At 50.9% G+C, this 27,378-nt stretch overlaps 1 protein-coding gene across 5 annotated transcripts in view; it reads left to right on the forward strand.

Annotated features, from left to right (window-relative positions):
* Kazn (kazrin, periplakin interacting protein) overlaps positions 1–27,378 on the forward strand; it is a 911,421-nt gene that overhangs the window by 874,466 nt on the left and 9,577 nt on the right. For 2 of the 5 annotated variants that reach the window (XM_057784037.1, XM_057784038.1), the window contains 4 exons: positions 127–250; positions 20,192–20,397; positions 21,256–21,374; positions 26,913–27,144. In XM_057784037.1, the coding sequence (XP_057640020.1) occupies positions 127–250; positions 20,192–20,397; positions 21,256–21,374; positions 26,913–27,144 (681 nt within the window). Of the gene's footprint in view, positions 1–126; positions 2,483–20,191; positions 20,398–21,255; positions 21,375–26,912; positions 27,145–27,378 lie in introns of those variants that run through there. The other 3 variants (XR_009057976.1, XM_057784039.1, XM_057784040.1) reach the window with 3 other exon arrangements.

The following is a 27,378-nucleotide window of genomic DNA, read 5'->3' on the forward strand; positions in this document are numbered from 1 at the left end:
CCGTGCCCTCCATCCCTCACTGTGACCTGGACTGTGACTTTGGAAAGCCTCCTCCCTGCCCTTCCACCCACCACTCTCCTTCCTGCGAGCCCAGGTTTACCTCTGTTCCTCTCCCCTCTGCCTCAGTCACTAGAGGATCTTGAAGACCAAAAACGGAAAAAGAAGAAAGAGAAGATGGGATTCGGCTCCATCTCTCGAGTCTTCGCCAGAGGGAAGCAACGGAAGTCCCTCGACCCGGGCCTCTTTGATGGTACCGCCCCTGATTATTACATAGAGGAAGACGCGGACTGGTGATAACCCACCGCCCTTCGCCCATTGTCCGTGGGCATGTCTGTGTGTGGATGAGCCATGGAGCGTGCGAGTGTGTGTGCATGGGGGTGCGGGGCCTGCGTGGGGTGCGTGTGCATGGGTGCACTCACCCACATGGGTGTGTGTAGCCGAGCACCTAGAACAAGCAGAAACACAAAAGTGACTCCGCCCCCCTCCGCGTCGCCACCTCTGTAACTGATGTACATACCACAAACCGTGTGTGACTCTTGTCAACTCTGTTGTCTCCGAGCGATATAGTTGTGTTTGTTTTTCTTGTTTGTTTTGTTTTTCAATGTTGGGGGGGTTGTTTGTTTGTTTAATCCGTCGTATTTTCGTTTATAATTTCCCCCCTTTCTCTTCCCTCCTCCTTTTTATGAAACTTGAACACTTGAAGGACTGCTGTGTATTTGTAAATAACAAGAGTGGTGTGCTCTTTGTCCTTGTAAAGTCCCTCGTCCAGCCGCTACCGCAGCCCATGTCGCCTAGGAGATGGTCTGTCTTCCATGGCCCCCTCCTCCCGACCCCTCAGTGTGAACGTGTGGGACCAGACCCTGTTCTCGGGGTGTGCCCAAGTCACTTTAACCACAAAAGCACCCCGCCATTGTTGTCAGGGTAAGGTCACTCTGCAGAGACGTCTTGGCTGGGCTCCAGTGTTTATAGGGGTCAAACAGGCTCTTTTTAATGGCCTGCCTGTTTTTAAATTGTGTTGCTGTTTCTTTCTTTATGGAACAAAAAGAGAGAAAGAAAACTGTTGCATTTAATTTATTTGCACAAATGCAGAAAACGTATTCTATCTAAATTATTACGTGAATATCGGAATGTATATTTTTCCATGGGGTGGGCGGGAGGCGGGCGTTTTCTGCTGACTTGTCTATTCTGTGTTCATGCCGCTGCAGACACTGTGCGAGGTAGAATTAGGGTGGCTAGAACTGGGGACCTCAGATGGCCAGCTTGCTTATTCTCTTTTCTCCTTTCTGTCTCTCCCGGCTGCTGTCCCTGCATGAGAGGACTCCCACCTTCTGCTCTGGCCTTCCTCTATATATATTCTCTCTATATATTTATTTATCAGACATACAGAACGTGGTTTCAGTGAGCAAAGCACTGACGATCATGTTCCTCTTCTCTTTGGCCTGTCTTTGGAGCCATGTTGATTGAGTCCAGGGAGGTCAGCCTGGGCCACATCCGTAGGGTCTGGCCAGACATCTGCACCTGAGTCAGCTGGGTAAGAGGCCTCCGGTGGCACACATACACACACGCATACACACGCACACGCACATGCATGCACTCGCGCACACACACCTCTCCATCCCTAGTTTGTTCCACACATGGGCCAGGCAGATGTCATCAGAGAAGATGCCCACCTTCTGGGAAGGGCTGTTGGGGAGAATATCTGGCAAGTGAACCCTCTGTCCTCTTTTTTCCAATCGGCTTCTTCAGCCACACATGGACTCTCTTGGAATGCCCAAAGCCCCATCGTCCAGTTCTATCAGCAGCCTAAGCAGGCTCATCCCATGAGGGATGGTGGATGCCTGTGCCTATTTGGGAAGCAGCATTGACCCCAACAGGGCTTCAACAGGGCATGGAGAATCCAGGGTTTTCAGCCAGTTCTTCTCCACCCCTAAAACTCAGTTTCCCCATTCTTTTGTCCCAGGATCCCCTTTCTACTGATCCTTAACCACTAACAGCTCAGTCCACGCCCCCCATGGCCACTGTGGCACTCCCACTAACAATAGCATTCTCAGCTCTTAAAAAGAGATTGTTTTTTTTTAAAATGCTGGATGGAGCATCTGGAATGTATAGGATCTTGTGCCCAAAGTCTCTAAAACAAGCCAAAAAAACCCCCACCAGGTCCCCTCTTCCCTCCCAACCCAGCCCAGAGGCTGAGAGAGAGAGCAAGCAGGGGCACCTACGAGCTTCCCTGTGTCCCTTTCAGCTCAGCTGATTAGCACAGCCTGATGGTGAGGGAGGGAGGCCAGAGCTGGCATCGGGGGGGGGGGGGTCTTAGGAAACACTTTTCCTCTTCCTCCCATTGAATTTTTGTGTTTTATTTTATTTTATTATTTTTTTAATGGTCCACACCCTCCCTTTGACTTAAAGGAAAACAAGATTGCAACCTCTCCTGGTAATGACTGAGTCGTTCCTTTTCATTTCAGTTTTTTGGAAATTAGGAGATCATCCTAAGAGTTACTAAGAATGATTTATTTGAGAGAACCACGTCAAATAGCGAATGAGTTATGGGTAACTATAGATGAGAATGACCTTTTCCCGTGGGAGAGGTTTCTCGAAGGCATGGATGCAAAATATAAAATATTAAAAAAAAATCTAAATAAAGCTTATTTTAAAATATGATGGAATTCTATGTGATTTGATTGCTTCTACGTTGCTCCAAGGGGAGCCAGCCGTGACCCATCAGGAGGCCCAGCTTGCATGACCTCCACTCCAGGAAATTCCTAGGCTGGGTGACAGGAGGGACCGAGGAAAGCTGGCTGGGTGCCAAGTCCCCTGAAGGGGCCAAGCCAGGTGGACTCCCAGAACATCTTGCGTGTGTCGCCTCTCCTCATTTGGAGGTGCAATCGGCATCCGGGGCTGCCCACATCCTAATGCAGCACCTCCAGGCCCAGGAGCCCCCATCCCCTGGAGCTCAGAGGCCCCCCCAGCTTTCATCGCCTCCCCTCCCCTCACTCTCCGTCTGGAGGTCAGAGCTGCGGCCGTGGTTTTGTGGTGTGCTGCCTTTCCTTGGGCCTCAGCAGACCTCTTCGTCCCAAGTTTCACCTTGGGTAACCAGAGTGACTTGAAAGAGACAGCAGGGTTCAAGGCAGAGTAGACCGGGCTTTTTTTTTTTATTTTTTATTTATTTTTTATTTTTATTTTTTTTGTTCTCAGCTTCGCAAAGCCAGGGTTTTGATCTACATCCTGATTGTAAGCAACGCCCTCAGTTTCTGTTTTGTGCTCAGAAGCGGGACTGATCAGAGGTTGTACTTGAATGCCCCTTCCAGCTCTGCTGGCGGAGAATGTGGAGCTCCAAAATCAAGCCATGCTCCGGGGAGCCAAAATGCAGGACCCCATGTCAGTGACATCAGAAGGTCAGGAAAGCTAGGGACCATGAGGAACTTTGGCCACCTGAGTTCTCAGTGGCCAGCCACATCCCTGGAAGCAAAGACTTTTATTCCTGGTGGTTCTAAGCGACAGCCAGGAATGAGAAACCACCACAGAGCTAATCTAAGCAAGGCAGATATGGTCCTGCTTGTGACATGGTAGTCTGTGCCTGACCCTATGCAGATATTACTAACCAACCAGAGTCCCTCATACCCATCCAAGAGTAGCTCAGACCTCTTGCTTTACAGAACTAGCCTGGCTTCTCGATACTGGTTTAAAAAAAATAAATGGGGAAAATTTAAGCTCAGAAATGAGTGTTTTGGTCAAAGTCCACCACTCAAGAGCGGAACCACAGCAGTAGTCTCTCCTCTGTGTGTTTCTTATGGGTGGGGTCATGCTAGGGAAACACCCCACCGCTGAGCTACAGCACCCGTCACGGGCCCTCCTTAATTAAAAAGAATCCCTCCCAAGGGGCACCCGTTGGCTCAAAATTGGAGCAGAGTCTCCCAGAGCACAGAAAGCCAGTGTTCCTGCTGGGCAGACTCTATGCTGTCCCTAGGAAGGTACCATTGTCTGGGCTACTGATCCCCCTAGTTCGTGCGGCACTCAACCTTCAGGGCTACTCAGTAGCCTTTCTGCATGCTCTCCCACTCATGCTACCAGTGTAACCAGTAATAGTAACAACAATAATATCTAACCTTCATCAGCGTTTGTCACGGGCCAGCCTCCATGTCGTGTGCTTGCCATGGATTAACTCCGTTAACCCCACAGCCTGTGTCACCGACGAGGGATCTGAGGTTAGGTAACATCCATGGGGGGGGGGGGTTGTAGGTGTGCACTGTCATGCCTGGTTTGTGCGGTACTGAGGATAGAACCCTGGCTTCGAGCCTGGGGAGTCTGGGACTGGGAAGGGCCTGCAGTCCGTCGAGCCTGGGGAGTCTGACTGTACCCCAGCATCTGGGGCTGGGAAGGACCTGCAGTTTGGGGTGCCTTCCTGCTCAGGAGGACCTGGCTTGGAGACCCTACCCTAATCCCCAACACATCCAGTGGCCTCTGATCAAGCGTGGCACTACGTTGTTGTTAGAGTACAGTGTTCCCATACTGAGCGCTGGACCCGAGAACCAGCTCTACTCCAGCTGGGGGAGGCATGTGGCACCCCAACACTAACAGGTGACCCAGCAAGCTGCTGCAGCCCGACACTGGGTGGCACTGCCCTACTGCTGTTGGCCCTGGGAGCCCCGGCGAGGGGGATGGGGGGGCGGCGTAGTGTGGGAGACTGAAGCTAGATGCTCATGTGTGTTAGGTGTGTACTGTGCCACCAAATTTCATTGCCCAGGACTCTGTACTTTATTTGTAGACAGGGACTCAGTTACCTAGATTGGTCTTAAACTTGAGCTCTTCCTGCCTCACACTCTCTCGTAGCTGGTCTTACAAGCATGCTCCATCAGGCCTGCCTTTCAAACAATATGGTTTTTGAACACCCCAACTTATATTTTAACAAAAGAGACTTCACAAAGCCCCCCATTATGGCACATGACTCTTAAGTTTTTTCAACCTGGACCCCCCACTAGGTGAGGTCCCTCTGTCCTGTTTTCCAGTGGATAAAAACGTAGTCAGGGATGACTAAAGAAGATGGCAATATGAACTAGTTCCTTATGAGCATTAAAAGTAACCCCAGTGGCTGGATGGTGGTGTGTACCTTTAATCCCTGCACTCAGGAGGCAGAAGCAGACAGCTCTCTGAGTTTGCGGCCAGTCTGATCTACAGAGTAAGTTCCAGGTGGTGCAGGAGAATTGTCTGTAATCTGTCAATCATGTTTTAAATAAACACTGATTGGCCAGGCAGAAAGTATAGGCGGGAAAACCAGACAGGAAGTAGAAATGATGCAATGAGAACAGGAGAATTCTGGGAAGGAGGAAGTTGATTACTCCCACTCCTGCCCAGATCACTGAAGCAGCAGGATGTGATCTGCCCCACTGAAAAAGGTACTGAGCCACATGGCTAACATAGATCAGAAAAATGGGTTAATCAAGATGTCAGAGTTAGCCAGTGAGAGGCTAGAGCTAATGGGCCAATCAGCTTATAATTTATGGAGACCTATGTGTGATTTTCTTTGGGGCTAAACAGTTGTGGGGTACCGGGTGGGACAAAAAACCCCAACAACAAGCAGGCCCCCGTTCATGTTAACAGCCAGGGTTACACAGAAAAACAGCCTCAAAAAAACTGGAGGAAAAAAAAAAGAAGAAAAGTGAAGAAAACAGTATTTGTATGGTAGGCATTCTTTGGATGTCAAAGGCACAGCATGTGCTACAGGAAGTTTCTGCCTCTGTGATGGCAGCTAGGGTGTGGTGATGGCCTCCTCAGCCATCCTTGCATGTGTCCTGAGGCCCAGATGTGTTAGCCTGTGTACACAGCGTCTGAGAGAACAAGGTCCCCGGAGAATGAGTGTCTAACAAGCAGGACCAGGGCTCTGGGATGTTTCTCGGGTGTCTAGAAATAGAGTGCCTGCCTAGCCTGGGTTCCATAGTAGTGCCTGGCAGATGGAGGCAAGAGGAACAAAAGATCAGGGCCATCCTTGGCTACAGAAGAGTTGAGGCTACAGAAGAGTTGAGGCTACAGAAGAGTTGAGGCAAACCTGGGCTGCACTAGATCCTGTCTAATACAACACACATGGTGGGGTGGGGGCGGGGACATCAGGTCAACCTCTGTTCTCATAGTTGCTTTCTAAATGCATCCCCTGGAGGTCGACTGATGTCACTGGAGGTAGGCTGATGTCGCTAGGAAGCAGCACTTAAGGACCCCAGGACTAGGAAGTCAAATTGTATGCCGTGCCCCAGCTCAGATGAATGATGTATCTTTGGGAAGTGAGGACTCTTGCAGGACCCAGTAGGCCCCAGGCCACATCTATGTCTTTACTCCTGACTTCAAGTGTTTAGCCCATGGGCCTCAGGAAGCTTGTCTGTAAAGTGGATGTAACCACCACCTTTTCACAAGTTTAGAGGTAAAAGTCAAGGTATTTAAAGGCCATGATTCGTGCCCCCTCAACCTGTAACGTGGGTTTAAGTTCAGTGGGAAGTAAGAAAGGGGCTCAGCATGGGCAAGGGCCAGGGTACCTGTGCCCTAGAACCGTGACATCTGAAACACCTAGCCGAAAGTTGAGTCCTGGGGTGGAGGCAGGGTGTGGGGTTGTGAGAACCCGAATTCCTCCAGCTGCCAACCCCAAGTGCAAGTTCACCTCCAGGGTTATGCTGAAGAAGCATCCACCCAGCTCCTCTGTTCTACCATAGGGAGGCTTAGGCCTTGGCCATGGAAGTCACCAGCCCCAGCAGCATCCTGCCTCTCCAGCATCCAGACTGCTTGTGGCCACCACGTGGAGCAGCCCTACCCAAGGCTGTATCCTAGAAACAGGGACTCAGGGTTGCCAAGGATGTGGCTTCTGGAAAGAGACATGCCAGTAGCCAGGGCTAGCCTGGTCTACCAGCTCTCTCTCTCTCTCTCTCTCTCTCTCTCTCTCTCTCTCTCTCTCTCTCTCTCTCTCTTGTTCACTATTAGTTCTTTCCACTCCCCCCCTCCACCCGGGGAACTCTCCAAGAGAAATACAGATGGACTAACCGAGACACAGAGGTGACATTCTTGCCTCGAATCACAGTTAGGAAGAGGCAAAACCTTGTCCGGCTTCCAAGAGTCCACTCTTGGCGTTGCTATGAGTTTTCTTTTTCTTTTTTTAATATTTATTTATTTATTATGTATACAATGTTCTGTCTGTGTGTATGCCTGCAGGCCAGAAGAGGGCACCAGACCTCATTACAGATGGTTGTGAGCCACCATGTGGTTGCTGGGAATTGAACTCAGGACCTTTGGAAGAGCGGGCAATGCTCTTAACCGCTGAGCCATCTCTCCAGCCCCCTGCTATGGGTTTTCAAGTGAACCCCTGACCCTAAGGTCCCCACCAGGGCCAGCCAATAGAAAGAAAGCCTTGGAAAACTCCCAAGTTTCACCAGGAGGATAAGACCAAGCCCTGAGCATGTCACCTCTATGTTATCGGTTTCTCCATCCAAAGACAGTGAGTCAAAACTGGGAAGTTTGCAAATTGTCTTCCAGGGAAGCTCCAGGGTTCCTCAGAAATCTATTTGAGGGCTCTTCTAGCTGCTGAAGGATTAGGAGGCTGGGCTGTAAACCGTCGGTCAGAACCAGTGGCTATGTCACACACCAGCCTTCTGTATAAGTGTCCCATGACATAATACGTGACAGAAACAACAGTTAGAAGTTTGGGGTACATGGGTAAACCAGCAGTAACATGCTCTCCAGCATGGACTCAGTGAAGGCTAGTTCTAGGTTAGAGGCTGAGGAGGCGACAGCCTGCCTGTGTGACATCCTGCACAGCCTGACATCGTCACCACAGGGAAGCAAGCAGGACCCCGGGTTACTCCAGACAGAACTCTGCTAAGAGCCATGAGGGGTCCTGCTGAGCAGAGCTAGCCAGCTGGCGCATGTGTCTGCCACCTGCAGCCAGCCTCAGAAGCCTGCAATGGAGGAAGTCCCCACTGTTGCTAGAAGAGTTCAGCCACAGATGAGAGGCGGGGGTGTGAGACCTGAGTTAAACCCAGGTTCTAAGCTTGCCGTCCACTGTGACCTAACCCTCCTGTGTGAGCCGTCAGCATTTGCTCTGAACATCAGGTAGTCCTGTAGCCTTGGCCCAGAGATATGGTGCCACATGGGCACCAACCTTCAAACACTAAACACCAAGCAACTTTAGTGGGAGGGTTGGGGGAGCCGTGAATCTACTGCAGAGGAGCCAGCAGGTGTCTGCCCACACCCTGCCTCTGGCCGCCGAGGAAGCTGGACCCTCCCTGGTCCATTTGCCCATCACCCCTAGCCCAGTTTGATCTTGGACTCTGTGATAATGGGCAAGTCGGTGTCCCTCTCCAGGCCTCAGATTTTTTTTAAAGACCTGGCAGGCAGAAGTTACCCATATGTAGCCATCATCTCAGAAGACCCTAGACTGCTGGCTGCATAAGGCTTTGCCTGCAGCCTGCTCTGGGCTATCACCCTTCCCCCACCCAGGTCCACACTGTATTTCAATCCCAAGTTCTGGCTTCCTGAACCTTTACAGAAGAGGTCATTTGAGTGAAGGCTCTGTGGCATTGAGACAGTGCATAAGCTGGCCTGGGTACCCCTGTATGTTCCTCAGGGCCTGCAGCCTGTTTCCCGGATAGGAAGAGAGTGAAGGCCCTACAGTGGACCACCGTCCATAGCCCCAGCTTCTCCACTCAGACCTTCTCCCCACCAGACACAGACGGTATAATACCCCAGGAAATCTGGGACTGGAGCTAATGGCTTCTGAAAGCCTGCGTAGTGAGGCCACAGACCCTCCCCCGTGAAGCTGTGAACCTGGATCCTAAATGAACCCCAACAAAATTGTGTTAAGCAACCCTGCTCCCAGCTCACAACCCTTTCACCATTTACCGCTGTTTTTCCCAGGCAGCTGAGGGGAGACAGAGTTCAGGGTGCTGCTTCTGGGTCTGAACTCCATCCCTGCTCTCCCCACCTCGCCATTTTCAACAAGCCAGTCAACTTGTTGGGCCTCAGCTTCCTCAGCTGCCCAGTGGGGAGAATTAGATATAAAGGTCAGATGGCAAGCCGGGCGGTGGTGGCGCATGCCTTTAATCCCAGCACTCGGGAGGCAGAGGCAGGCGGATCTTTGGGAGTTCGAGGCCAGCCTGGTCTACAAGAGCTAGTTCCAGGACGGGCACCAAAGCTACAGAGAAACCCTGTCTCGAAAAACCAAAAAAAAAAAAAAGTCAGACGGCAATAAACTTGGTTCAATAGGTCACCAGCTGTCAAATAGGTACGATGTCCCCTTACACAGGTGAGGGTTGGGTAAATACAACTGTTTCAGCTACCCAGACAGCCAAAGCATGGGAGGCAAGAGTACCAGGGCTGAGGGACTCTCAGTGGCTTCTGTCTGCCCCTCCTATAACGAATAGGAGGGACTTAACTGTAGCCAAAGAGAGTGTTCATGTCTAACCCAGGGCTGGGATCTAGGGCACACACATGCCTGTGACTTCAGCACCTGGGCAGGCAGAATGGGGCTGGAGATGTATTACCACTAGCAGCATGCCTGCTTGGCATGGGTGAAGTCCTCTGTTCCATCCTCATTGCTCCCGAAGACTAAATGAGGTGGCACACACCTGTAACCCCAGCACCCAGGTGGGAGAGGCAAGATGAAGCGTTCAAGGTCATCCTCAGCTACGTAGTAAGTTTGAGACAAACCTGGGTTGTATGAGACCCTGTCTCTTAAAAACAAACGAACAAAAAGCCTGACGTGAGCCAGGCACCAGGTTAGGCAACTGAGCCATGCCTACAGGGACGAAAGGGTCCCCAACAGTTAGCTAAACGGCTTGGATCGGGGATGCGTCCTTATGCTTCTGTTTACTGTCCAGCTGTAAGAGGGGCTGAATCTGTTCTTCAGGGCTCAGGAGGTGGTTCTCTTGCCCTCTGGTGCCTTCTGGCACCCCGTGGAAGTTCTGGGTTGCTTAATTGCTGTCTCTGCAATGGGATAGACATGTTGGATTCACTTTCAAGTTGGCCCCATTCCTGGACAGGGCCAGCATCCTTCCTTAATAGGAAGCTGGTATCTCTGGAGGTGGCTTGAGTTATAGGACACCTTAAGGGCCAGGGAGAGAAGAAGGCAACCTCTGACTGGACACTGTGGGGGTCAGAGCCACAAAGATAAGGAAGGCACAAGACAAGGGGACATGAGGGCTCGCTAGGACAGTGATTCTCAACATGGGAGTTGCTATCCCTTTAGGAAAACAGACCTTCCATAGGAGGCTCCTGAGACCATCGGAAAACACAGATATTTACATTATGATTCATAACAGCAGCAAAATTACAGTGTTGAAGTGACAAGGAAACTAACTTTATGGTTGGGGTCACCACAACCTGAGGAACTGTATTAAAGGGTCGCAGCGTTAGGAGGGTTGAGAGCCACTGCCCTGGGACGTGGAGAGATGGGTGGGTGCGTTGCAGCAGGTACGTGACTCAATCCCAGCTTCCTTCCATCCTGCCCTGTGTGTGCAAGAAACACACATCTAACGACAGCCGAGCTAGCAGAACGGACAAGTTCCCTCCTGCTGCAGAAAAGGTTGCGATGAGTTCACCTCGAGAGCCGGTGCTGTGTGACTCTCAGCCAGGCAGCCAGAGCCTCTGGGAGGTGGCGATGGGAACGTGGCACAGTTGAAACAATACATGGAGGAAGGGCCTAATTCACAGCAGCTCACCTCAGGGCTGCAGGAGGCTCAGGGAAAGCAAGTCTGGGCTGGCAACCAAGGCTGGGCTCCACCATGGCCAGGGTCCTCTGTACACGGTAGGATCCTCTGAGCCCTCCTATCTCCACAGTAGTGCAGTGACCTTCAGGAGCTCAGAGTCTACCTCTTGGAAAGAAGCAATGCATTGTGGGACTTGGTGAAATGGGCTCATGTCTGTGTCTTCAGGACAGCTCTGATAGGCTATACCGCAACATACACTGGAGGGTAGCAAGAACTCATGCCCGCCTCTGTGAGCTGGCCCCACACCAGCATTGTACTGCATATACCTCTGCTGCATGTCGTCTCTGCTTCTGACTCCGAGGCCTGGGGAGACCCAGCAGACAGGCAGGTCAGCATCATTGAGAGCATCTGGCCCATGTAAAGAAAGAGGTCCTACCCACCCTGGCAAGCCTGGGGAGGATGCTGGCTAGATGTTTCCAGAGCTCCTGACCTTGAAGGAGGGCACAGATGCAGCAAAGGACTCCAGTGCTTCAACATTAAAAATTAGTCTGAAAACTCTGACCTCCAGCCAAGGAAAGGGATCCAAGGCTCCAGCTCACACCCGGGTCCACAGCTTGGCTATCTCTAGGCCGGGTGGTTTCAGTGCCCGGTTCCCTGGGTCCAGGTTCCCTCCTGTTGGCAGAGCCTTGGGGCCACAGGTGCCCAGCTCTGTTCAGCCAGGGACTCTCCTGCCCTTTTATAATGGGCGGTCACATTCCTTTTTAACCCTCAGCAATGTGGATGTCAGGTCACTGGGGTGGAGGGGACAAAAGTCCCCCCTCAGAACTCCCTCAGGCCATTATCTTCCCCAGACTTTCTGAAACCGGGAGCCACCTTCCTATAGCCAAGGAATGTAGTCACCTTTCAGCTTGCCTTCCAGAGTCCAGGGAACTCAGAGACAAAGTAGGGGCTTCACCTTCAGTGAAGTTGCCAATGGGCCTGTCAAAGTGGCCTCCATACTGTCCCAGAGGCGCCAGAGGGATGTGTACCCACTGTCATGGATAGCTGTTGTAACACAGGGCTCTGAACAGAGTGTCACCATGGGGGCTAAAGGAAAACCCTGCCTCTGGGCAGAGAGATAAATGAGGAAACTGGGATCTGACTTTGAGCGCCTACTGTCCCAGCATGCGTTAGGCGCTTCAAAGTCGTATGAAAAGTGTCTCTGAGTACTGCCTGTGTGCCAGTCTCGGGGCTAGGCGTCAAAGTCCTAGGGCTGGGAGCTAAGGTTGTAGATACAATGTTTTGTTGCTGTTGGGCTTTTTTTGTTTGTTTGTTTGCTTGCTTTTTTTGGTTTTGATTTTTCAAGACAGGGTTTCTCTGTGTAAGCAAGCTAGCTGTCCTAGAACTAGTTCTGTAAACCAGGCTGGCCTTGAACCCACAGGCTGGCCTCAAACTCACAGAGAACTGACTGCCTCTGCCTCCTGAGTGCTGAGATTAAAGGCGTGCGCCACCACTGCCTGGCCTGTTTTTTGAGACAGGGTTTCTTTGTATATATAGCTCTGGCTGTCCTGGAACTCTCTCTATAGACCAGGCTGGCCTTAAATTCACAGAGATCTGCCTGCCTCTGCCTCCTGAGTGCTGGGATTAAAGGCTTGCACCACCACCACCTGTCTAGATTTATATTAAGAGGTAATATCAGCACCTTCATTAAGGTCTTCCACTCTAAAGCTGACTTCACTAACGTCCTCGACTTGAATATTGTTGTCTCAGTTTTGAATATGGGGAAACTGAGACTCAGAGAGGCAACATAGTAGCCCAAGAAGACAGAATAAGTTAGGGGTGAGATTTGGGGTACAACACACTATGGCACCCCACTCCCTTTCAGACAAACATGATTGGAGTTAGAACAGGAAGTTTCAGTTCATTCATTCCCAAACCTCTATTGGAAGAAGCAGCGGGGACAGAAACAGGACAGTGAAGGACAGGGAAGGTCTCTGCAAGACGGGTAGAAGCTTCCTGGCCTCCTCTGCCCCCAGGCTGAGCCTCCAGGTGAATGTATTTGTGGGTTCTAAAAGGGCTTCAGCCAGCCGTGGTAGAGAGTACACCAGGCAACAGCCCTAGCTGCAGGCACACCGGGGACCCTATAGAACCAGTATGGGACAGGCCAAAACAGACAGTTCTCTTTCCTTGGTGCCTTCCTGTAGTTCCAGGCTGTAAGAACTGTGCTGCCCCAACTCCATCAAAGCTGTCAACACCGGGGAGGAAAAGAATTAGCCACTGCTCCGCTGTAGGCTTGCAAGCCTTGGTGACATAAACAAACAACAGACCCTAACTCCAGTCTATAGAGCTCTGGATGGTGTTTGGCGGGGTCAAAGCTGTGAAACAATTTACATGAAATGACAAAATGATCCCAGAGGAGTCAGACACCATCATGCACACCCAGGATCCCCAGCACTTGGGCGTTGGAGGATCAAGAGTTCAAGGCCAGCCTCAGCTTCACAGAAAGCTCATTCCAGGGATGAACTTTCTCAAAACTGGACAGCAAACAAGATCATCCTAGCAAAGGAAATGCCCCCAAGTGCCTCGCCCTGGGCTCTGAATTAGCTCAGCGGTGGTTCCTCTGTCTCAGTGGGCACATGGGCTATCACAGTGACAACGGGCTAATAGAAGATGGCTAGCTAACCTAAGCCCAGAGTCAAAAGTTGTCTGGAGGATGGAGAGCAGCAATGAGGGAAGGGCGTCAGGGAGGAGCAGAAACATGACTTCTAAGTAGGGGTCCAGAGCCTCCCGTGACCCTCGTTCCCTGTCACCGTACCTTTGCTTCCCACAGCTGGGCAGAGTCAGCCTCACACATCTTGGGTCTCTGTCCAGGCTCAAAGATCCTCACTTCTCGTGGGATTCAACTCTCATCCCTATCTACGTTGGAGCAGGGTCACCTTGGAAACACGTCAGCAAAGAGACACGGATATGGGAATCTCAGGACAAGGGATGAGGGTGGACCAAAGGCAGTAGGGAAAGAAACCTGTGCAACAGATTAGATCATAGGAAGAACTTCCCAAATGGAGAGTTATTAGGCCGTCCAGCAAGTTGCCAAGGAAGAGGAAGTTTTTGATAACTGGTGTTTTGTGTTTTAGAGGTATGGTCACTGGATAACTGTAAAACTGGAAATCATTGCAAAGCACAGAACAGGACAGAGGCTTGCCAAGTCCAGAGAGATAATTCCCTGACCCCTTGGGAAATTCCTGTGCTATAGTGGAGGGTCCAAGTGGAGGAGATCTTCCGAGGCCAGAGACAGGCCGCGAGCACAAGCCAGTCTCATGCTGGTGGCCGCAGTCAAAGCAAAATAAAGTGTGGTTCAGGGGAAAGTTGAGGCAGTAATGGCGGGTCAAAGAGGCACTTTTGAGCTAAGCCACTCCCTGTGGGGCCTAGTGGTGTAACCGAGGGACATGGACATGCTGGGGGCCTGGGATTTAGCTTGTTAGCCCCAGACCACTAGAGAGCCTGCCTGGCCTTGAGCGATGTTGTGGAGCTGTGGATTGGTGGTGGAACCTGGCCGCCTCGCTGCCTGCCCAAGGTCCTGCTGTAGCCCAGCAGCTGTGGTCACCACTACGCTTCTGTGCTCACTGGAACCTACACTGTCCCTACTCCTGGGAGCTGGGATTCCTAGGAGCCACGGTTGAGTGTCCTCAGTGCTCTGCAGACCACACAGGAACTATCATGGATCATTGCAAAGCCACTGTCACTTCCTAGAGCAGGGTTTAAAGAGAGAAACTCAGCTTAGGCTGTGACATGCTGGTGGGGGCTTCTTTGTCAATTGCCAAGGACAGGGGCTTTGATCTGAGCCTGGCTGACTGGATAGATCAGGCTAATCTGAGATCTGAGGCCCAGGGCCAGCACAGGCTACTCTCTTGGTGTGTGTATCCTGCTTGCTGGTACTCTGCGGATAAGAGTTCAGTGAGTTGCTCATTCTTCCCAGTGCACAGGACAGCCCTAGGGCAAAGAATGATTGGGGCCTCGATGTCAATCAGTTTCAGGTGGACAGACTTCGCACAGGCAGAGAGGAAAGGACAAAGAATAGCAACAGTAGAGAAGGACGGGCCAGCTGCAGACTATGGCCTGGGAGAGTGAAGGTGGCTGCTCCTCTTCTTTCCTTCCTGGGCCCTTCTCTTAGCCCTCCAGGCAGATGGCTTTGAGATCATCCCACCTCACCCCACCCCCACCCCAGTGTCATGCTATTGGCTTATACAAGGAGATGCTTTCGAAAGCTGCCACACTTTCTAGAACCATGAGAGTCAGCTGTTAAACATTTGCTTTGGTCTACCACCTTGCTAGGTAGCAGAGACACTCAGGGGTTCATCAGGCCCGGTTCCTTCTCCTATGGTGGAAGGGTAGGCTACAGGGAAACACGGTTGCTGGCCTAATGATTTCACGGATTAAATCAATCAAGGGTGAGAGGTGCAGTGTAAGAAAATGTCCTGAGTCGGTAAGAGCTTGTGTGCATGTTGTGATGCTGGTGGTAGGGGACACTAGTGACCAGGGGAGGGTTCCCTGACAGCAACAACATGTAAACAGAGTCCTAAAAGATTGGAAAGGAGATCGCCATCCTTGGGCCCAGGGAACAGCAGGATCAACAATTTGAGAGCATAAATAAATCTTTCCCAAGGTTGTCAACGGCTCCTGTTAGGATAGGGGCATCATCTTCTTGGGCTAGGACAGCAACCAACTGGCCTCTCCCTCTGCAGTCAGAGAACATGATAACAAGGTCTTTATCTGAAACCCTCGGTACTCTGTGTGTGTGTGTGTGTGTGTGTGTGTGTGTCTGTGTCTGTGTCTCTGTGTGCCTGTGTCTGTCTGTGTGTGTCTATGTGTCTGTGTGTCTTCCTGCCTGTCTGCCTGTCTCCCATTCACACTCATGGCGGGTTTCTGGCTCTCTAACTCAACAGGCAGAGCCAGGAGCAATTCCCCAGCCTCAGAACAGGCTGTTTTTCCCTGAGGACCATCCCAACTCCTACAGTTTCTATAGCCCTACCTGGTGCTCTCTAATAACAAGCACATGTGTTGAGCCTCACCATGAATCGGTCCAGGTCATAAAAAGTAAGGAGACAGGAGCAAGGGTTGTCATTTATCTGGTAGCATGCTTCACAGCACAAGGCCCTGAGTTTGATCTCCTGCACTGCATAAACCAAGTGAGGTGGTACGTGCTTATTATCCCAGCACTGGGCAAGTAGAAGGATCTGAGGTTCAAGGTCATCCTGAGCTATATAGTGAGTTTGAGGCCAGCCTTGGCTACATGACATGCTATCTCAGAAAAATCAAGTAGACTGACCAGAGACATCATTTCCACAGCAAGATAGATGAATAGCCCCACACCAGCAGCATCTGCAGACCAAACCAGGTTCATGACTGACAGCCAAGGTTATTCTCTGATCTCTACCTGTGTGTGCATCAGGGCAGGTGTCTGTCCACCCCACCCCAGACAGAGAGAGAGGAGAGGAGAGAGAGGCGATAGATAGATAGATAGATAGATAGATAGATAGATAGATAGATAGATAGATGTTAGATGATAGATAGTAGATAATAGATAGATAGATAGATAGATAGATAGATAGATAGATAGATAGATAGATGTTAGATGATAGTAGATGATAGATAGATAGATAGATGATAGATAGATAGATAGATGATAGATAGAATAGATAGATGATAGATAGATAGATAGATAGATAGATAGATAGATAGATATTAGATGATAAATAGTAGATAATAGGTAGATAGATAAATAGGATAGATAGATAGATAGATAGATAGATAGATAGATAGATAGATAGATAGATGGATGGATGTTAGATGATAGATAGTATATGATAGATAGATAGATGATAGATAGATAGATAGATAGATAGATAGATAGATAGATAGATAGATAGATGATGGATGGATATATGGAAGATGATAGACGGATAGATGATAGATTGATAGATAGGTGACAGATGGATAGTTGATAGATAGATGATGGATAGATGATACATACATACATACATACATAGCTGATAAATAGATGATAGAAAATTTTCATCTAACCTTATTGTAATGAGAAACAGAGCAGACCATGAGAAACCTTCAAAGCAGCCTACAGAAGCCAACATGGAGAAGCCAATATGCCCTGCCTTCTACCAAACAAGAGGATGAGAGATTAAAGGAACCATGAATCCAGTGTAGCAATGAAATATGGGAAACCCCTCACTCTGCACCCCTGGGAGTTAGATGAAAGTTTTCTTCAGATAAACAAAAGTTTTGAGAGCTTCCCACTCTCCTCCCAAATACTTTGAATCAAAGGAGACTTTCTTCCTTCTCCTCTTCTTTCCTCCTCCCCATTCTCATCTTCCTCTTCCTCCTCCTCTTCTTTCTTTCTTTCTTTCTTTCTTTCTTTCTTTCTTTCTTTCTTTCTTTCTTTCTTTCTTCTTCTTCTTCTTCTTCTTCTTCTTCTTCTTCTTCTTCTTCTTCTTCTTCTTCTTCTTCTTCTTCTTCTTCTTCCTCCTCCTCCTCCTCCTCCTCCTCCTCCTCCTCCTCCTCCTCCAAGACAAGGTTTCTCTGTGTAACAGCCCTGGTTGTCCTAAAACTCACTTTTAGACCAAGATGGCCACAAACCCACAGAGCTCCACCTGCCTCTGCCTGGAGTACTGGGGTTACAGTTGTCCACCACCACCACCTGGCCCAAAGGAGATTTTCAATCAACTTCTTGGCTAGCTAGAAAATAGAATCCCGGAATCTGTCTCTGAGATAACAAGAAGTGATAAACAAAAAAAACAAAACAAAAAAAGTAGTCATGATCACAGTATCCCATGACTGAGGCCTTCGGGATTAAAGGTAGACTGTAGCGCTGTAGAAGCAAGGGTTGCTAGGAATCCCTGGTGTCCCTTCTGACTACCTGAGATGGGACATTTGAAAACAATGGATGAGCTGTAGGTCTTGGTCAGCTGACTCTGCATAGTAGGTGTGACAGGGACACTAAAGCAATGGTTGTGCCATGGGAGCATGCCACCAAATCACCGGGACGTCCAGGGAAACTAGGCTACTCCTGAGTCGCTGCTCCAGGAGCCATGAGGTCCTAAAACCTTTACCTCTAGCCTGTTATTGGGCAATGTTGTTGGTGTCTCAGGGGCCACACTCTTAGAATAATTACATGCAAACTAAAGACCCAGAGGGTGAAGTTCCCAACCCACCGGGGAGGGAAGAAGAGTGAAGCAATGAAGAACAAAGGCCCTATGTTGACCTTCAACCTCCAGGCCAGACCATTCTCCCAAGCACTTTATGCATTGGACTAGACATGATTATTTGGGGCTTTGTGGGCCAGATGACTCTGCCACCGATACCCAGGTCCTCAGTGTGATCAAAATCAGAGGGAGAAGTGAAGAACTGAAGGGCGTGGCTATGGTCTGACAAAAGGAATATTAGACCAGGACTTTGTCTTTCTTCCCCTGGCTGGGGATGGAACCAAGGCCCTCAAGCATTCAAGGTGAAAGGCTACTGGTGAGCCAGGCACATGCTTTTCAGAAAAGCAGGCAAGGGGTTGGATGTAACCCTGTGCCAATCCCTGTGTTTGACACCTACGGTGGCCTCCACGGGGCCTGAGGCCTCCTGGGAAGCCTCTGTAGCAAGGCTGGGATCAGCGTTGTCAGTATTCTTAGCATCTTGTAAGGTGTGTGTGTGTGTGTGTGTGTGTGTGTGTGAGAGAGAGAGAGAGAGAGAGAGAGAGAGAGAGAGAGAGAGAGAGGCGCATGTGTGCGTGCATGTTGGGGTGGTAGCAAATCCCCGATTCTCATCCCCAGTCCTCTGACTCCAACCCTTTGGTTGAGCAGCCAGGCTGTAAACGTGACCTATTTCTACTCTCAGGGCTGAGAAGGAGGGGAAATAAACCCAGAACTGATGGAAGCCCAGGCATGGAAACTGATGTATCAGGCCTGCATTTGGGGAATAACAGCTTAGTTGATGCTTTATGACCCTGAAGACACCTCCTCCCGCCACATTCTCCACTTTATAGTTCAGATTTGGGGTAGAAGGCAGAAGGGGGGGCTGGCTGTCTACCTAAACCGGAGTGTGTGAGTTGATGGTGGGAGCCTGTATGGCCCCTTGGGCTCCCCTACCTTGTGCTCCATACACAGCTGAAGGTGTGAGGAACATCCACTCCCACACATGCACACTCTGCACACACACAAACATATACACACACATGCATATGCACACACACACATGCACACTCATGCAGTTATTAACAATGTCATTGATCATCCATGGATAAAGATTTTTAACATTTACCCATGTTGTACTGTGTGTGTATGCACACACACACACAAACACACACACACATCAATGTATGCATCTTGAACTCCTGATCTTCCTGCACTGGGCTTACAGGAATGCACCCCCATGTGCAGTTCAAAATCACACATCTCACATATTTCTGCATGTGTATGTTCATACATGTTCACGCCTGTGTCTGCAGGTACACATTCACATTCAGATGCACACGCACGTATTTGTGCATGTGTATGCAGGCATGGGTACAGGTGTGTGTTCCTGTGTGTACATGCAAGGATGGAGTCCACGGACCAACTTCACCTTTCCTGCCCCAGGCGCCATCCACCTGTGTGTTTCGAGCCTCTCGCTGGACTGTGCTCTCCTCGTAACCAGGCTGTCTGGCCAGGGAGCCCTAGGGATCCACCTGTCAGCACTTCCCACAGCCCTGGGATTGCATGAATGGATCGCCATCCCTTCTTTCCATATAATTATAATTAGTGTGTGTATTGTGGGAGACGCATGTGCGCGGCGTGTGTGTAGAGACAGAGAACGAGGATTACTGTGGAGTCACCTCCCCAAGCCTGCGCAGAGTAAAATAAGCCATGGATGTCCTTCCGACACGGTCCAAAGATTGCAGTGGAATTCTCCACTGAGAAGGGACAATGTCCTGCAAATGTCCCGGGCGTACTCTCTGGCCAAAGCATCTAGCAGGACAGAGCTATGCATGCGGGTCTATGAGCACAGGCGTTTGAGTCTCCCAGAGACTATTTAACTTCTAGCAGCTGCTGTCTAGGGCCGGCATTGGAAGATTTGCATTTCTGCATTAGGTTTGTTTCTCTCTGGAATATCATGTTTCTTCCTCTTTGGGGAGAACAGAGAAGACTTTGTAATGGGGATTGGGTGGCCAACCAGAGCCACTTTGATTGATTGATTTGACAATTTCATACATCTATTGATCATATTCATCCCCACCCCTTCCCATTCAACTCTCCCTGGGTTCACACACACACACTACACATATCTCCCTTCCAACTTTCTTTCTCCCTCCTCCTCTTTAATGACCTCTGAGACCTATCAGATTTTCTTGTGTGTGCATGGATGTAAGGCCATCCCCTGGAGCATGGGCAAACACTATCAGGAGAGTCACTTTGGTTCTGTTCCTTGGAGTCCCCTCTCCCCACCCTCACCCAGAATGTGGCTCCTCCCCACAGCAAGGTTCTGTGTCCTGTGTGTTGCAGACTCTGACAGCCAGTGCAGCCCCACACGGCACAGCCTCAGCCTGTCCGAGGGCGAGGAGCAGATGGACCGGCTACAGCACGTGGAGCTGGTGAGGACCACGCCTATGTCCCACTGGAAGGCTGGCACAGTGCAGGCCTGGCTGGAGGTGGTGATGGCCATGCCTATGTACGTCAAGGCCTGTGCAGAGAATGTCAAGAGTGGGAAGGTAGGCAGTTGGGCCCCTGGGGGATGCCCCTGGGGGAATGCCCCTGTACCTTCCCACGGGTGCCCTCTCCTCCCAGGAGTCGACTGTCTCCATTCTCCTCTGAGGACAAGAGGAGGTATAATCTAGAAGTGGACCGACTTATTGCAGGTCCAGGTCACCAATAAACCTAGCAAGGAACAACAGCCCCTTGGAGTCATGCTAGTTTGTCCTTAAAACGGGACTAACTTCAGCTGGTACCCAACCTACCCTTAGCTGGCAGCTGGACTGGGATTTCCTTCGCCTAGATGGTGGCCTCACCCATCTTGGTCCAAACAGTATCCCACCCAAACAACACACAAATAACAGTAGCTGAGCCCAGGACCTCTGGAGCCCAGTAGGGGTGGCACAAAGACAGCCATGCATTAGAGAGAGCTGAAGCAGGATGGCCCCAGGGGACATGGGTCCCACAGCTCCTAGAAACAGGCTTTTTTATTTTTTATTTTTTTATTTTTTTGAAATACAGTTTCTCTGGGTAGCCCTAGCTGTCCTGGAACTCACTCTGTAAACCAGGCTGGCCTCGAACTCAGAGATCCACCTGCTTCTGCCTCTGGAGTGCTGGATTAAAGGCATGTGCCACTACTCACTAGAGACAGGCTTTGTTGGGAGTTATCAACCATCACAGGCTGCAGAAGTGTCCTGATGCCCTGTCTAGGGAGATGGGCTGGGAGGGGGATGCGGATGAGGAGCCCGGTTCCCTGAGACTCTTCTGTACTGACCCCAGCAGCAGAGACAGGATCTGGGGCTCCAGGGGCCAAGGCTAGAACCTCCCTACTCCTTGCCCCATCTCTTGCCTCTGGGCACTAAGTCTACCTTCTACAGGTGCTTCTCAGCCTGAGTGATGAGGACCTGGAGTTGGGCCTGGGTGTGTGCAGCTCCTTGCACAGGCGCAAGCTCCGCCTGGCCATCGAGGACTACCGTGACGCCGAGGCTGGCCGCAGGTGAGCCACCGAAGCCTGGAAAGTAAGGACTTTCTGTCCTGAGCCTCCCTGTCACCCAGGCAACCACATTTCAGGATATTGAGTGTAGCAGAGATGGCCCAGGCGTGCCCTGGCACCATAGAAAAATGAGCACACAGGGGGAGGCGCACATGCCTAGAACATGGGTGACTACCTCCACCCGAGAGCAGGGGTCAAGAGAGTGGGTGGCTCCCAGCACTCTTCCACCCACCCCAGTTGGTGGGGACCAGGCCACACACAGCGAGCATGCCTCCTTACTCAAAACTCAGATCTATTCTTCCCAGAGTAAAGCAATGAAGGAGGGAAGACAGTAGACACAGAGGGGAGAGAGGAGACAAAGGTCCTAGAGAGTCTCACGGAAGTCTTTTACAGGAACAGAACCAACTGGTCCAGGCCTCTCTTAGCAGGTGTACCTTACTGGAGCACACTTCCCCCCAATACCACCCTCCCAGTCCCACCCCATTCCCACTTCTCTCTTGACTTCCTGGGGTTCCATCTTTTGAGCAGCTCCTGTGAAAAGGGAAGCCTCCCTCCCCCAAAACCCAGTCCTTGGTGCTCAGAGTGGGGAGGGGCCAGTTTTGTAAACCTGACATGGTCTGTTTTGCATAATTATCTCCTTCGCTGGTTTCCTGTCGTTTCCGTACAGTTAATTAATCAAACCTGATGGTGTGTGCTACTATCTGCAGAAGCTGCTTTGTGGATTAGGAGAGAGAGAGAGAGAGAGAGAGAGAGAGAGAGAGAGAGAGAGAGAGAGAGAGAGAGAGAGAGAGAGAGAGAACTGGGGGGTGAAGAAGAAGGCCAGTTTTAAAGTAGAAAAACACAGTCTTATGTGGCAGGAGAGGGGCCCTGGTGCCAGGCTGAGGTGGCAAGGGTTACAGAGAGGGGTCCTAAAGCTGGCAGCATGGAGCCAGCAGCAGAGGGGTCAGGCTCGGACGAAGGCTGATGGGGTGGCTCCAGGAGGCACCCTTCAACCCTGCTGGACTTCCATCCAGAGGGCTCCAGAAGCACCCTCTCAGCCACCTCCTGACCCCTTCCATGCTCTGGACCCCAAAGTCCTCAAGCATCTTCCATCCTGACCTCTGGATCGAGTAACCCCCTCCTGCTCTTACCACACCCTACATCCTGGAGGTGTCCTGTATACTGCTCGTGTTCCTCAAGAATGTGGGGCTGCTGGCTTCAGCTTTCAGAAGTGCAGGGAGTCCCCACCACTGTCCCCAAAGCATGGATGTCCCCATCAGCTTGGGTCGCCATAACAAAATGCTACCAACTGGGTAGCATAAACAACAGCCATCTATTTCTCCCGGCTCTGAAAGCTACAGGACGACCAGGCTCCAGCAGGGGTACCCCTCTTGGTTCCACACTGCAGCCTTCTTACAGGATCAGCACACAGAGAGGGGGACAATCATTTCCCGTCAGGGAGTCAGGTAACCCTAACGTCTCCTGTGGACCCACTTCAGATGCCATCATATAGACATGCGGATGGAGGGGATAAACACTGATCCATGGCTGGAGTTTAGTCTGAAATCCACCAGGAGCTCAGAAAGGTGTGGTTCAGAAGCATGACCACGTGTGCAGGGGAGAGTTGAAGTGGGATGGTCCTAAGGGACATGGGGGTCCCCACATTAGAAAGCTCAGGTTGGGCTGGAGAGATGGCTCAGTGGTTAAGATCATTGCCTGCTCTTCCAAAGGTCCTGAGTTCAATTCCTGGCAACCACATGGTAGCTCATGACCATCTGTAATGAGGTCTGGTGCCCTCTTCTGGCCTGCAGACATACACACAGACAGAATATTGTATACATAATAAATAAATAAATGTTTTAAAAAAGGAAAGAAAGCTCAGGTCCTATGAAGAGACCTACTGTAAATCGCCATGTGAGGTCACTTTGCCTTCTCTGGGACTCAGTTTCCTTACCTGTGAAGCAAAGAGGGAAGAGTTAACCAAAAGTTAGGGTTGGACCCTTTTAGGAATCCAGTAGAGGCTTCGGTGCCTTCTCCAGATGAACTGCCGTACACTGTGTAACTTTGCATCGTGAGCCCTTTGACCTTTAGAACTTCTAAAAGGCCGTGGACTCTGGGGTCAGAGCCCCAAGGTGGGGTTGCCTCAACTCTTCTAGCTGTGATAATGGGCGTGGCCACTCTGGACCCAGCAACCCCCCTTGCCAAACCTTCACCTGTTCTCTTTATGAACACAATTCCTCTCACCCATTCCACCCATGCCTCAGACAAAATCATCCCCATTTTAGAGATAAAGAATTGAGTGCAGACAGGCAATGTGAAAAAAGTCGTACCCCGTCAGAGCTGGCTCTAACGGCATTGTCTTTCCATCCTCCCATGGTGACAGGGTATTAGAAACAGTGTCATCTACTGCTGCCTATGCACCTGGGCTTAGGGATTTCCATTCTCCAACTCTTTGGTCCCCACCACTCCATGCGGTGAGGGGGCTATCTCTGTTTTTACAGAGGAAACTGAGCCCTGGAGTTGCAAGGTCCCAGACCCAGAACAGTCTCCCATTGTTTTTATTGAAGCATGATCCAGATGCTCTCTATATGACACGCCTGTCCTCAGACCTCGGGGTCTGGCCTTGCTCCACCCGAGGAAGAGGTACTGACAACTGTTAATGGCAATTATTAGCCATTGGATTCCTTTGGAAGCCAGACTTGAGTTCCTATGTCAGCTCTGAGTGGCACCTGGGCAAGTTTCAATGCAGTGGCATTTTGGAGGTCAGACACATTCTTTAGGAGTCTGTAGAGGGACACTGCTGGTTACAAGTGAGCTACTGCTGAGGAAGTCGGACCAGGTGTACCTCCTGGCCACCCCCCCCACACACACACAACAGTGTGGCACTGTTGACTTCAGAAGGTTGGGGTGCACTCTCTCCTCAGTCCCATGAGCAACAACCCTCCTGCGAGCATCCAATTCAGAGCCATGATGGCCGTGAGGGCTGGGGCTGGGCAAGGGCCCTCTAAGACAAGGTAGGCCAGCCCTGGAGGGTGAAAGGGCTATGTACTGGAACCCTCATCCTAGAAGAAAGATTATCTTGGGCTGCAATGTTCTGGCTTAGGAGCCTCATCATGGCAGAGTGGAGCCCAAAGCCTCCCCTAGCCTTGTATGAGACACACCAGGTGGCATTCACTCCACTGGATGGGCTGAGTAAACTGGCCTGGCTCTTGCCAGGACAATCTAGTGACGGAATCGGCCTACAAGCTGAGGTCAACCCCAGTGTGCCAGGTACACACATGGAGATCTGGGACCTTTGGCAAAAGAAAGGACCCTGGCCCGGGAATGTTCCTGAAAGGTGTCTGGGAGTCTCTAGGAGATGATAAAGAGGAAATAGTGGGCAAGAGGTCCTGTCGTGGGACAACAGCCAAGCAGTTCCAGGAGGCTGGAGCAGAGGGAGGGAGAGGGTGCTAGGACTCGTGCAGACATTCTGCCAGTATAGTGGATTCCATTTGTATTTTAATAAATAAAGCTTGCCTGAGGATCAGAAAAGTAAGACACCCACACTGGCCAGCCTTGCAGACCAGACAACAATGACACACACCTTTAGTCCCAGTAGCCACAACGACACACACCTTTAGTCCCAGTAGCCACAATGACACACATCTTTAGTCCCAGTAGCCACACTAGCTTGCCATAGAAACCAGACGGTAGTGGTGCACGCCCTTAATCCCAGAACTAGAAAGAAATATAAAACAAAAGGAGACAGCTCTCAATCTCTCATTCTGAGATTCCTGGAGGCAGGATCGCCATTTTCAGACTGAGGTCGAGGTAAGAGCCAGTGGCTGACTGCTTTGCTTTTCTGGTCTTCAGGTCGAACCCCAATATCTTTCTCTGAGTTTTTATTAGTCATGCAACATGCCTTCAGGTAGTCAGTGTGTGTCTGCCAATCAGCCCCACACCCATTCAGAGCGGAGAGAAGCGTCACACCCCACAGCTTTCACCGGCTTCTTTATGAACTCAATTCCACTCACCCATTCCGTTCAGGCCTCAGACATAATGGTCCCCATGTTCACAACTCTCAGTGAACACGGCCCTGGTCTTGGCCGCCACTCCTGTACCGTAAATTAGGGGCAAGAGACAATCAACCAGTAGGTAAATCCCTCTGTACTTAAATCCAGTGTGCGTTGAGTGCTTTGAAGGCAATAAGTAGAGCGGCAGGACTGAAGGAGGGGATAACCTGAGATGGAGAAACAGCCCCCGCGGGGGGCGGGGAGGAAGGAGGAGGGAACCCTATCAGCACCTTGAGTGCAGGCCCAGAAAATGCTCAGCAGGTGTTGGGATGAAGCATCTAAAATAGGAACAGAATGGGGCATGTCCGGTATCTCCAACTGCCCCCAAAGGGAAGAACAGCGTCCCTTTGCAAGCCAATTGTGTTCCCTTGTACTGAGTGCTCCCTTCATGTCTGCCCCTGGCTTCCACCTAGACAATGTTGTGCTCCCACTAGCCAGCACTAGGTCATTTTTCAGGGTCCCTCTGAAGCTACTTTGCCAGGACCTCATTCCTTCCGTGAGGCTGCCACCGTGTGGCAGTCAGAAGAATGACATCTTAGGAACCACCGTAACGAGGTGTATTCCCCACCCATCAGCACAGTCTTTTTGCAGAAGGTACAACCAGTACGCCTATTCCGGGCAGACACCCTCTGGCCTCCAAGGACTAAACCTTGCACAGGCACACCCACACGTACACAAAAGAATAGTGAATAAATATCTTAAAGCCTGTTTTTGCACACCTACAATGTGCATGCTTCCGAGGTTCTGTCCTGCGCAAACGTCTGAGGTATGGCAGTGAGGTACCGAGAGCAACCGGGAGATAGGACAACCTGGATTTCTCTGACTCAGAGATGAGCCAATGAGGGAAGGGCTTAGCCACAGCCCTGTCTTGGGACAGGAGACCTGGAACATTATGCGTGGATCCATGAAGGCTTCTCATCCTCCTCCAGTCAGGAAGAGGGACCAGAGGGTAGCAGTCGGGTGGGCAGGGGAGGGGGATGGTCAGGCTGTGGCTTTGAGGAGTCCTGCAGAGCCCTAGGGGAATAGAGTGGGTCACGGTGAGGAGGGGTCCCCCAGAGGTACACCTGCTGTACGTAACACTTCTGACTCTGCCCTTCCAGTTTTAGCCTGGGTGTGGTCCAAGGATATTCATTTCATCTCTGCGATCCTCAGCTGTTCTTTAGTTGTCTGCCTATCTGCCTTACTCTCCCTCCCTTCCCACCTCTGCCTAAGTCTCTCTCTCTCTCTCTCTCTCTCTCTCTCTCCTCTCTCTCTCTCTCTCTCTCTCTCTCTCTCTCTCTCTCTCTCTCTCTCCTCTCTCTCTCTCTCTCTCTCTCTCTCTCTCTCTCTCTCACATCTCTGATCATCCCATCCCTTTCCCCATTGGTCTCTGGCTTTCTTGTCTACTCCCTGCCCTGTCTTTTGTCCTCTCTACCCAGCTCTGATCCCACTTCCGCCTACCCCTGCCTCTGACACTTTCCCCATTCCCACTTCTTTCTCGCTCTCTCTTTCTCTGGCTGTGTCTCCTCAGCCTCTCCAAAGCAGCCGACCTGGACCATCACTGGGTGGCCAAGGCCTGGCTGAATGACATCGGCCTATCCCAGTATTCCCAGGCCTTCCAGAACCACCTGGTCGACGGGAGGATGCTGAATTCCCTGATGAAGCGGGACCTGGAGAAGCACCTGAACGTCTCCAAGAAGTTCCACCAAGTCAGCATCCTGCTGGGGATTGAGCTGCTGTACCAAGTGAACTTCAGCAGGGAGGTGAGGACTATAAAGGGCAGGGCAGGGGCAAGACTATCCCACAACCCTTCTCCACATCCAATCTCTGTCCAACCATTCACCCACCCAGCCACTGGTCCATCCATCCCTTCGCTTATTCATCTCCCAATCTATCCAACCAATCGTCCACTCATCTATCCACCCACCCATCCATGCACCCATCCGTTTACCCATCCAATGTAGGGACATAGCCCCACCCATTGGGGGCGTGTTCGC

This window comes from Chionomys nivalis, chromosome 11 (genome assembly GCF_950005125.1).
Source record: "Chionomys nivalis chromosome 11, mChiNiv1.1, whole genome shotgun sequence".
In the NCBI taxonomy this organism is placed as follows: domain Eukaryota; kingdom Metazoa; phylum Chordata; class Mammalia; order Rodentia; family Cricetidae; genus Chionomys; species Chionomys nivalis.